At 51.5% G+C, this 12586-nt stretch overlaps 1 protein-coding gene across 1 annotated transcript in view; it reads right to left on the bottom strand.

Annotated features, from left to right (window-relative positions):
• Positions 1–2797: 2797 nt before the first annotated feature.
• Positions 2798–12586, bottom strand: part of ILRUN (inflammation and lipid regulator with UBA-like and NBR1-like domains) — a 79581-nt gene continuing 69792 nt past the window's right edge. Inside the window, exon 5 of the mRNA XM_024558123.3 lies at positions 2798–2847. Within this exon, the coding sequence (XP_024413891.1) occupies positions 2812–2847 (36 nt within the window). The 3' untranslated portion in view covers positions 2798–2811. The remainder of the gene's footprint in view (positions 2848–12586) is intronic.

A 12586-nucleotide genomic window follows, 5' to 3' on the forward strand; every position in this document is an offset into this window, starting at 1 on the left:
TCATGCCCATTCCCCACCCTAGCCACCCTCCAGCCACCCCGCTGTCTTGCTTAGGTTCTTTCAAGATTGGAAGTGCCTTAGACTGGTTTCAGGTTATAGCCAGTCCTTACAGAGGGAGAGAAATCTGTTTCTTGCAGAAAAATGCCCTGAATTCAACTGTCCCCATGACCAAAAAAAAAAAAAAAAAGGGCACACACACCCACACACCTCACTCCATGCACACGGACAGGCTCTTCCCAAGCTGGAGCCCCTTTGCCTCCCACACTGGACTTAGGCCCCTAAGGATGGCAGCTGCCTCACCTCGTGGGTCTGACACTGGTGGTCCTGCCCACAGACAGCTGCTGTTCGGTGAAGAGCAGAGGCTACTGGGGCTGAGAGGGTAGCCTGTGCCACCCCACTAGCAGGGGAGGGGAGCTTAGGCATCGCCCAGCACTCACACCAGTGAGCGGAGGCAGAATGAATGGTATGGCTAACCCCCGGTCCAGGGGAGCCGTGGACTCCTGCCCCTACTCCGTGGCTTGCGCTTGTTCTGGCCCTCTGCAAGGATGTGTACAGAACTAGCTTGTTCTCGGGAGGGAAGCCAGCGTGACTGGGACAGTTCCCTTGCCAGGTCAAGGTGCCTACAAACACGAGAAGCAGCATGTCTCTGCTGAACAGTGGCAGGCAGCTCCTCCCGGGAAATGGTGAAGGGGCACCTTGCACGGGGCAGATGAGGAAGCCAGGGAACCAGGGGAGCCATGGAAAGCCCCCATGATCCTGCCAGGGGCAGCTGGAGACATAGCACTCTGAGGGCTATCAAATGAGGAGAATGCTGGGCATGGGCGGGCTCCAGGGTGGCGGTGTCCCAGGAGGTTGGCACCAACAGTAGTGGCAGTCTGGGCCTAACAGGGCCCTCAGCCAAAAAGCTATCATAAGCCCCTGGCTTGGACACCTGACAGGGACACCCCTCTGCTCTGCTCAGGCATGGGGTACTCTTCATGTGCATAAAAAGTGGGTGCCCTCGTGTGAGCCCTGGTCCATCCCCAGACCTAGCTGTACTGACCCGCTCAGCAGACTGGCTCCACTCTCCCCAGGGCTTCTCCAGTGGACCGAAATACATCCCTCCCTTTATTTTGGGGGGAGGAGGGAAGGCAAAAAGGTTTATTTCATACAAACTTATCGCCCACAATCAAGCTTTTAAAAAACAGTCTCAGAAGAGGATGAGGAGGAACAAACACCACACATTTTTTGAACTCACACACCCAGAGACAGGCAGGCAGGCAGACCCTCACCCACACCCAGGCTGTACGACCCCTTGCAGCCACTCATCACCTGGTCTCCCTCTTTGACTCACACCCTCAGGGTGGGCTGGGGTGTGGTAATACGCAGGCAACTGAGCCCTAGATCCTAGACCTGTACCCCTGGCTTCCAAACCGGCCAACACTTGAGGGAAGGAAGGGGTGAGAAGAGGGACTTTGCATATTCTTGTATCTTTGGCAGACAGCTGTTCTAGCCTGGTTCAAGTTCCCCATGGAGATTCCCACATCTCAATCTGCTCGGAATCCGCAGGAAGCCAGGGGGCTTCCTGCCCAAGCGAGCAACCAGCCAACCGGCCTCTGCTCTGGAAGGCTGCCTGTTGCCCACCACCTCCCAGTAACCATGCATCCTGCTCAGGACGAGGGTCCTCTCACTTCCACGGAAGTGTGGTCTCCGAGATCACAGAGTCAGTACCTCTGGCCCTTCCCCACGGCAAGTTCCCCATTTGTGGCTGTATTCTCATTCCTTAACAGCTCAGCCCCCACTAACAGGCTGTGAAAACACCACAAAAGACAGTGAGAGGAAACACAGGGAAGGGAGCTGTGCGACCACAGAGAAGCGTGGGACCTTTACGTCACACCTGCTGGCGAGCGGCACCAACGTCCGCGAGTGTGCAGGCGGCGCACGCACACAAGCGGCACAGAGGCACTGCTGCCAGAGTGAACGGGGAGCCGTGGCGGATGCGGAATCCAAAACGCAGTAAGCACGATGGCATTTCTGCCACGGGAAAGATGGGAGAAAAGCAGTCTGAACTGTGACAAGTGTGTGCAGGAGGACACCTCTCAGCCTTCGACACTCCCACACCGTCTGAGGCCTGTCCTCAGGCTTCCTCTGCGGGCCACACAGGGAAGTCCGGTCTTCAGAGAGGTTCTGATGGCAACAAGCCACGGGCTGACGACTACAGATGTCAAGGGCGTAAATCAACAGAAGAGGAAAGAGAAAAGCAGAGGGAAGGGCAACAGCTCGCCGGCCGAGGCCGCCGGACTCGGGCTCACGTGGCACGGCAGACGCCCCCCTGTAGCACGGCCCACGGAGCCCCAAACACACCACACCGGCTCTGAACCCGAACCACTCCTGGAGCAAGCGGCTATTCTACAGAGAGTATGTCATCCCTTAGCTAAAAAAATAAAAGTGTAGAAAGAGGGGAAAATCAACATGTGCTCAAAACTACAACCTGTCTGTAGGCAAAATAATTTTTGTTCAAAAAGATGGCTTTTTTCCCCTTCCCGAGTGGCCTAATAACTTGTTAGACTGACGCCTAATAAGCAAAGCCCAAGGTGGCTGCATGGATTTCTTCTTGGTAGCCTCAACACCACTCCAGCGATTCAGCATTCACACATGCACACTGAGTTTACTCAAACTAGTCTGTTCTGCTTCTTCCTCTTCTTCCAGGATGGACGATCAGAGCCAGAGGTCCGTGCGATGTGGTCTGCCATCCAGAGGAACCCCTTGCCCGCCCGCCACCAAAGTCAAACCTTCTGTCTTTTGTTAACTTTTCTTCTTGCTGACACCCGTTTAAGACTGGCCGAAGGGGTAAGGCCCGTGGAGCCCCTGGAAGAGAGTGAACACAGTCAGTGACGGCAGACACAGCAGGTGCGGCGTGACAACCAGCGCCCAGGTAAGGGTCTATGGTTCCCAGTGAGGCACAAGGAGACTCCAAGGCACAGAAAGGGCTTGAGGGTTGTCCTCACCACGCACAACCTCGGGAGGCCAAACATCAGCACATTTCAGCCCTGGCTGGTGCGGCTCCAGGAACTGAGCGTCGGCCTGCAAACCAACGGGTCGCTGGTTCGGTGCCCAGTCAGGGCACATGCCTGGCTTGTGGGGCCAGGTCCCAGGCTGGGGGCCTGCGATGATGTTTCTCTCACATATCAATGTTTCCTTTCTCTCCTTCCCTTCCCCTCTAAAAATAAATAAATAAAATCTTAAAAAAAAATAAAACTAGACTTGGCTGGTGTGGCTCAGTGGATTGAGCACCAGCCTGCGAACCAAAGGGTCGCTGGTTTGACGCCCAGTCAGGGCACATTGCTGGGCTGCAGGTCAGGTCCCTGGTGGGGGACACGCGGGAGGTAACCACACGCTGATGTTTCTCTCCCTCTCGTTCTCCCTTCCCCTCTGTCTAAAAATAAATAAATAAAGTCTTAAAAAAATAAAACTAAAGGAAAACACCATTGCTGCTAAGGCAATCTATAAATTATAAAACTGCCAATCCAAATATCAGCACATTTCAAGTTCCTAAGTATTCTCACTCAATCATACCGTCCAAAGATTGGGTGGCGGGGGCTGGGGGAGAGACGCCTCTTTTTCAAAGTTCTAGGTTGATACCAACTTTCCTCTACCTCGGTCTCAAAGCCTTCTTTCCTTCTTGACAACAGTATCTCAATCTTCCAGCTCAAGATCCATTTTCTGCACCTGGACTTCCATGATGCAGGTGGCTGCTGGCCAATGACACTTGCATCAACAACAAGAACACTGCAGCAGAGCAGGGACTACTTACTGGGCACCTGGGCACCAGGCCCGGCACCAGGAGCTTTGCACACATTTTCTTTATCCCTCAGCTCAACAGCCAGGTGAGTGTTATCACACCCGTTTGACAAATGCCCATTTGACTGCAGAGACTGAGTCTCCTTCAAAGTCAAACGGCAGAGCCAAGGTTCAAACCCGTCTGATCTTCTTTCTCCCCATAATGCCTCTCCCTTGTCACATGATAAGGTTTATTCCAAATTCTCAAGGGCATTTTCTCTGCTGCCTGGCTGGGTAGAGAAGGCATCAGTCTCACTTTTCCCTTTGGTTGAGATGTGCCAATACCAAAAGCAGCTGCATGAACTTGCTGCAGGCTGACCTGTGCCTCCTTCCACTCCCACGCCCCTCCTGGAGTGTGCTCCCTAAAAAACCTGGTCAATGCCAAGACCAAGAGGGCAAAGGTAACTGGTGGCCACCCTCACTGGGGTCCCACACCCCAGACTGGCCCAGAAGCAGCAGCAGGGGCCCTTGGACCAAAAGGACCAAATGGGCACAGGGAGCAGTCACCTCGGCCGTACCCAAGCGACCAGAAAGGGGCCGCCCTGGTTTGACAACTACGCTGAGAACCCCGGATCTCGGTGAGACTTGCAGGGAGGAGGCACAAGGACTGAGACGACATTTTCCATCAGCCTGATGGGACATGGGCCTTCAAAATTCGGTTGCCTAAAAATATGACACATTTCGCCCTGGCTGGTGTGGCTCAGTGCACTGAGGTTGTGGGTTCAAAAGGTCACCTCTCAATTCCCAGTCAGGGGACATGCCTGGATTTCGGGCCTGGTCCCTGGTTGGGGGTGTGCTAGAGGCAACCAATCTGTTTCTGTCACACATTGCTGTTTCTCTCCCTCTCTTTCCCTGTCTAAAAGTGAACAAAATCTTTAAAAAAGGGCACATTTCTTTAAGAGAAACAGAAGAGCTTGGCTGCAGGGCTGCCAGTGACTAGACTCCCTTTTCAGTATGACTGTTCGCTGCCACCTCCCAGCACAGCGCGTGGCCCTTAGTAGACACCCGGTGAGTGTCTGCTGAATTGTAACGGAAAGAAGGAGGTGTCTCTCAGACTACTACCAGGAGTGCCAGCCTTCTCCAAGTCACAGGAATATTAGCCCTTCTAAAGCCAAGACTTCAAACAGCTACTGGGGCCTGGGTCATGCCGTCCATCCAGTCACAGCCTCCCAGGTCCCGGGAGAGGCTGGGCTCTCTGGAGGTGGTCAGCGGCCGCCCACAGGCCTCGCTCCCACTGCAGTGGGTGCAGATGGTGTCACGACAGGGGAGGAGATCTGGGCTCTGCACCAGCTCACCAAGTGACCTTGAGTAAGGTTCCTCCCTCAGTCTTTCCAGGTTTAAGGTTCTGGGAGTCGACACAAAATGCCTTGGCTCAGGAGGCTGCAAACCTGGATTCCAAGGGGGAAAAATGCCCTTTGGTCGTGCTTAGGCGAGAAGTCAGAGCTGCCAAGAATAGGGGACATGAGATTAAAGTTCCGTATTTTTTTCAGGGAGAAGCATTGAAATCGCTTTTGCTTCACTTACCCACCCTGACATAAAGCCACAGAAGACCAGCTAGAGAGCTGCTTGGTGGTATCACTGAACAAAAGAGCCGAAGGTGTATTTGGAGGATGGGCACGCCAGTGCTGACGGAGCATCAACTATGTGCCAGGTGCTGCTCTGGCACTTTAACATGTTCTCTTTAATTCTTACAAAGATCCATTAAAACAAGCATGATCTCCAAGCTCAGAAAGGTGTGGTAACCTGATTAAGGGCACAGAGCTGGAAAGTAGCGCGGTAATGTTTAAAATGCCGAAATGCCACATTTCTTGCCAGCCTCTAAGCCAATCGTGCCTCCAGCAGGCAAGCTAATGCCATAACCATCTCAGTAGCCATGGCACCTACCCACTCAACCAAGTGGGAGCCGGGCAGCAAAGGGCTCCCAGACTCCCCTTTGCGGGCCTGGTCACAGGGTCACACACCCCACAGGTGGCGAGTAAAGAAGCTTAGAACAAGCTGCTCTCAGTGCTTCCCAACAGCACTCATTCACCCGGAGCAATCCAAGGAAAGCAATAAAGGCTTAGATTCCCGTAAGATTTAAAACCAATGCAATGCTCGAAGGTCTCTGTACAGGAAAAAATAGACAGGAAAGAAAACTCCCAAACAGTATTTGTTTTCTGTGAAATATTTCCCCCTTTACCCTAAATTTAACTGCCTGCCAGACCAAAGCTCCACACATTTCACGTGGGATTCCGTAAAGAAGTCCTCACTTTCAAACTTGTCTGGCATGGCTGGAAAAGGGAATCTGTGACTTTGTCAAGGAGCTGTACACTCCCACTTTGCAGATGTGTAAGAGAGGTCCTATGCTATTGGCAGAGAGAGGAGTGAAGACGTGGCCATTTTCAGACTCCCACCTCAGGGCCCCAGCCCTCAGACCATTTAACCCTGGTCTTCCGTTTGCTGACTGAGGTTCCGCGACTTTTGGGAAGAAAAATGCTACCTAATTCCCTTTCACCCAGGGAATGGCACATTGGAGTTGCTGATGTTTAACTGGTCCAGAAAGGTGGCTTGAGAACAAGCTCTTTTCCTTCCCCTCAAACTCCCTACCATTGCTTCAAGAAAGGGAGAGAAAGCCAATTCTACTTCAAAACCACTTTACTGCCCAGACTGCGCACACAGGAGTGCAGGTGTAACAAGTGGATCACAGAGCACACCGGTCACGAATAAAAGGCCTGGCAGAGATTCCAAACACCACTCTTCCGAGACACCCTACAGCAGAAGGCCTCGCGGGCAGTGCCTTTCCTAACAGTGGGATGGAGGTGTAATTGAAACAGGAGGCCCATCTATAGTTCGGTTCCACCGGAGTTCCAAGACCCAGTGTATCAGGCTCTGGCGGCCAACGTGTCCAACCCCAGTCTGAAAGTGGGGTTTGGCAATACAGACAACGTAGCCCGCTTCTGGGCCCAGCAATTCTACTTTTATCTGTAGGAAGAGCGAATGCCCAATGTATTAACTAAGGAAAACAGATCAAGGGAGGGACACCTCGGATGGCACTGCAGAGCCCAGAGTCACACTCCAAGCAAGCAAAAACTGAGGCCACCAGCATGACCGCAAAGCTCAGTGAGTCTGACACAGAAGGCACCCTCCTCTCTGTGAGGGCCACTCCTCCCCACAGATGTGGCACTAGCAGCAAGGTTGGTTTTATCCATGCCAGCAGGGCATCAATGATCAGACCCAGGAAAGACCCCTTTATCTGACTCCAGGTCTGAAGGTCAAGTCCCCTGCACCGACCCAACTCACACAGAAATGGGTCTTCCAAAGCTGCATTTCCTGGAGTAGCCTCAGACCTGTTAAAGCAGAGGTCCCCAACCTCTGGGGCATGGACTGGCACTGGTCCAGGCCTGTTAGGAACTGGGCCACACAGTAGGAGGTGAGCTTGCATGTAACGCGCTTGAATCATCCCGAAACCATTCCCCCAGCCCCGGCTTTGGAAAAACTGTCTTCTAGGAAACTGGTCCCTGGTGCCAAAAAGGTTGGGGACCACTGTGTTAGGGGACAAGAAAGTGTTCCCGGAGAAAAACAGCCTTTATGTCCACAGGGGTTGAGGTGTTGCATGTTCGCCTCAGCCTCCCCCAGGCCTTCCACTAACGGCTGTTGTAGCTGTGAGCCCTGGGACCCAACACTGCTTGGCTACAGGGCTGGCGAGCCCTCTTAAGAGCACAGAAGCGCCATCCTCACCAGCTAAGACACAGGGCCTCCCTGCTCCTTGGTGCTTCGGCCTGAAGCAGGGTGGAAGACTACAGGAACTGGGTCAGGTCCTAGCTGCACTTCCATGACGGAATAACTACTGCAAGCTGTGACTGGCTACTTTTCTAAAGTATTTTGGGAAGAAAACATTTATAGACACAGAAGAAAAGTTCAGTCTTGTTTATCACAATCTCCTGGAAGGACAATTTAAGATCTGGTACCCATGGCCCTAGTTGGTATGTCTCAGTGGACTGAGTGCTGGCCTGCAAACCAAAGGGTCACAGGTTCGATTCCCAATCAGGGCACATGCCTTGATTGCAGGCCAGATCCCCAGTTAGGGGTGTGTGAGAGGCAACCACACATAGACGTTTCTCTCCCTTTCTTTCTCCCTCCCTTTCCCTCTCTCTATAAATAAGTAAGTAAATAAATATTTTTTTTTAAAAAAAGAGAAAGATCTAGTACCTATGGTCCTGTTCTCAAAGCAAACCTAAAAAAAGCCACCAAACGGTATTTTGCAGTGGTTTACAGCCGCCCCTGTGGAGCAGCAGGGTCCCTCCTGGCAGTGGTTTGGTTATCATTGAAATTAGGTGAATATTCACCTGCAGTGTATCTTAGAAGTTCTAAAATTTTGCAGAAATCAAAAATCACTTTTCCAAAAGGGAACACTAAAAAATTATCACAGAGGGGAAACATTAACTGTACATTAAAGTACTAAAACCCAGAAAACTAGCTGTATTTCAGCTAGAATTCTTAAGGAAGTTTACTCATCAGTTTTCAACAGCAGGAACTATAGTGCTATTGAAGAGCATGCTGTGCTTGTACGAGGATGAAACCTACTTCCGTCGACTGCTTTTAAGACTCAAATACGAGTAAAATTAATGAATAAACTGCAAAGTGCTTTGCACTAGAGCTATCTCTGTTACTAACTCTCCGGGAGAAAAAAGGAGGCTGAAACCCCTAAGTAACAAGGATGTCTCACGAGGGCTTCCTGGGTCGCTCTTTTTCTTTATGAAAGCCTGTTGTTTAGTGAAAGCTCCACAACACGCAACTTTCACATACCTGCCTTTATTTTGCTTTCGTTTGTGATTTAATTTAAACAAATAGAAAGGTTCATAGAGGTCAACAACAAGTCAGCAGCCTGCCGCCTGGCTGTGAAGCCACGTGCTCTCCCTGTGCCCGATGATGGCAGCATCAGAGAACACGGGAGGGGGTCTTCCTCCTTCTCATTATTTCCTGGGCCGGCCCACCCACCCAGTGCTCCTTTTCCTCTCCCCTCCCCCTTTCCTTCTTAAAAGATTGAATTTATTTTTAGAGAGAGGGAAAAGGAGGAGAGAAACATCAATCAGTTGCCCCTCGCATGCCCCGACTGGGGACCTGGACTCAACACAGGCATGCGCCCTGACTGGGAATTGATCCAGTGACCCTTCGGTTCTCAGGCCAGCACTCAATCCACTGAGCCACACCAGCCAGGGCTCCTTTTCTATCCCTTATGTGCACTGTATACAAACACAGAATACAGGGTTTAGTACTAAGGTCTAGCCTGATCCTGTCCTGCAAACAGGGTATGATGAAGCCCTGTTCATGGGGTGTGGATGGGGGTAGAGGGGACCCTTGGCTGGCAAGGGCCAGAGACTGCCTTGATCAAACTTGTCAGTCTTTCATTAATGAGAAGTCAAGTCTGAACTGGAGCAATGGGTGAGGGCAACAAGGACTTTCTTAGAAATACTCAACCCAGAGAGGGGGGAAGGGAGGAACAGAAACACTGATGTGAGAAACATCGACTGGTTGCCTCTTGTACGCGCCCTGACCAGGGACAGAACCTGCAACCCAGGCGTGCGCCCAGACAAGGAATTACACCAGCGACCTTCTGGTGTGCAGAGGATGCCCAACCCACTGAGCTGCACCAGTGAGGGCTCGGGCCTTGCCCCTGACGGTGGCCGACAGCCCGAGGAGGCGTCTGGTGGGACAGTGGGGCCGTGTCAGCGTGACAGGAGCGCCTGCCGACGCTCTAACCCTGGTGTCCACGCGCTTTCGTGTGACAGTCCTCAAAACTCCAGAGACACACTTTATGTGCTGGCTGAGGCTGAGTGTGAAAACAAGCCAAAGGAAAGGAAATGAGGCCTGAGGACTGACGGTGGGACAGCTCAGTCCACAGCCTGCTGACTGCCACAACTGCGCTTAAAAAGCTTGATTCAGTTACAAGCGTGATGAATTGACTTTTAAAAAGCCCTGTAAAACCATTTTTATACTCACCTCTGCAACAGTTTTTCTGTTGCTCTTAATTAGGGGACCTTCTCATCTAGACGCCCGCTCTCCCTCTACCTGCCCACCCCCGAGCCTTCACCACCATGTGCCCTCCTTCCTCCTCCCTCCATCCTCCGTCTTCCCATGCATCCAAAGCTCCATCTGGCCAAAGGCAACTCCTAGAGCCTTCACCTTTACCATGAAGAGTAGAACTCAAGCGTAACTGTGAATGAGACCACATTATTTAAGGTTCTACAGGGAGCCCTGGCTGGGTGCTGGTTCGATTCCCCATCAGGGCACATGCCTGGGTTGCGGGCCAGGTCCCCAGTTGGGGACGTGCAAGAGGCACGTATTCCCCAAGAAATACATCCCATCGGTGTATTTCTCACACATGGATGTGTCTCTCCCTTCTTTCCCCCCTCTCTAAAAATACATTTTAAAAAATCTTAAAAAAAAAAGTGAAGTTCTACAGTTCTTTGGACTGACACTGGCTGAAGTCTGACCTCCCTTTCAGTAAAGGTTTCAGAAAAAGCTATTTGCTCTTTGTAATTCTAGCCCCAAACACGCCTGAGTCCAGGTGGGGTGCTGGTGACAGAGCTCTCCCATGGCCATGCCCTCCTGTAGAGGAGGCCCCTGAAAAAGGAAGAACTGGCAACAGTCTCACTTGGGAGGGCACCTGAAAGGAGACAAACTTACCCAAGTTCCTGGCCATGTGGCCACTGGTGCTACACGTGGGGGTCCTGCTGAGGCACAGGGTGAGGCTGCGGGTCCCATTTCCCCTCAATTTCCGTCTGGGCTCCTACAACCTTTTGTCAGCTACCCTTTCCTTACATGTCATTGTCTTCCCCCATTTCTGTTACAGTGAATTCACAGCATCATCCCTGACCCTTCAAGTGGCTGGCAGATTTAGGAGAATACACTGTCTCTCCTTGGTCCCATTCAGCCATATTTGGTTTCACCTTGCCACTCCTCTGTTCAAAAGTAACGTTGGCACTGTTTCCTTTCATGTTAAAAGTAAACTCCCCTTTGCTTGGCTTTCAAAGATCTTCCTCCAAAATCTGCCCTACCCTCTTTAGCACATCTCACTCACCACATCAGGCTGGCCAGTGCCCATAAACACACCTTGCCTGTGGCTACCTCTGGACCTTCCTGAATGTGGTTCCTCTTCCTTCGAATTGAACTTGAATCTGTCGTCCAAAAAGGTATCATTTTTCTGGCTACTCCAAACCTCACTGCTTTCTCCTTCCTCCAAACTCCTATGAGCACTAACAAGTCAACTGGGACGTGATATACTCTCTCTCTTTACTGGCTCTCATTCTTTCCTATGAGCTAGGCGTGTCTTTGTAGGCAGAGAGTGAGTTCTCTGAAGAAAAGTGTTAGTACAGGCTGACCATCTATCTATCTAGGAGGCCTCACTAACTGACTAATGATATTGAAGCCACTGCTGTGTAGAGCGAACAGTTTCAACTGACCCTTGTGAACAGTGAAATCACAACCAGAAGCCCAGGACCCCCTTCCTCTGCAGGGATGCCCACAGCTTTGGAAAGGTCTCACTTTCAGCTGAGCTCTAAGAAGCCCACATCTTCCCCCTGAGGAACAACAGCCCATAACCTTCCACTCTGCCCCTGGTCCCGCCAGAACGCAGTCACAGCAGACTTTGTGAGAAGCAGCCATTTGAAACCTGAGCATCTAGACAACTCCTCACACTTTCAGTTACTTTTGTCTCCTTGAACCTGTACCTTCACTAGCACTAGTTTGAGAACTTTCATCAGAAGTCAAAACCCTACATTCAGAGTACAGGGAAGAGAATGTATCCTTATAACCAAAATAAACTATTCGGGACAACCTTGGAACACTAACTCAGTTTCAGCTCTAGGACGGTCCAGCATCAGACCAGTCTAAACCAATGCTCGGAGCCCCAAAACAAGTAAAAGGTAGCGAAACAGCTTGAAAGCTGTTGAGGGACAAAAGGGAGAGGTCCTGGACATAATTTTTATTCTCAGTCAGACAGTAATGTTACAAACAACAAAGGACATTTTCTAAGGCTCACAGTGTTTGCTTAATTTATTTTTTAAACGCATACATGACCCGTGCCAATTCAAACACTGGCAAGGCTGGCAGGACTTGACTGACTTCGCTGGGTTTTCAAAAGAGATTCACTGTAACATCATTAAACCAGAGCCTCCTGGCAAACCCCACCTGGTACAGAATGTGCTAATCTGCCAGCAAACTTGAGGGGCCGAGGGGAGACACAGGTTCCTCAGCTGCTCTGCACTGCTTCCTCCTTGGCCACGACATCTTCGGAAGCCCTTGAGGACGGACAAGGGGGTCTCTACGACCTCACACAGCATGCGCACTATCGTCAGAAAGCAGTCAACAGACTGCTGCCGCCAGACGGCCTCAGCGCGCTGTGCTCTAGAACACCGGACTCGGATGGGCCGGGGCCCAGCCCCGGTCTGCTGTGTGAGTGTGAGCGGTCCCTTCTAACTTCCTGACGGGTCTGTCACAGGAAGAGTAGCACCTCAAAACTCGCAAGAGTGCTGTGGATTTCGAGTAAGAACAGCATGTGGTAAAGGTGCTCCGGATAACGTCAGGTGCTGAGTTTGCATGTCAGACGTGCCACTGTGCCGGTCGGTCCTTGGGCCTCTTCTCTTTCTACACCAGTGGTTCACTGGAAGGGCGGTTCCCCTCACCCCTCCGACCCCTGTTCACACCCAAGGGACACCTGGCAAAATCTGAAGGTATTTTCAGTAGTTGGAACTGGGGAGGGATTCCTGGCATCTAGTGGGTAAAGGCC

The sequence above is a fragment of the Desmodus rotundus genome, chromosome 11 (assembly GCF_022682495.2).
Source record: "Desmodus rotundus isolate HL8 chromosome 11, HLdesRot8A.1, whole genome shotgun sequence".
Taxonomy (NCBI): Eukaryota; Metazoa; Chordata; class Mammalia; order Chiroptera; family Phyllostomidae; genus Desmodus; species Desmodus rotundus.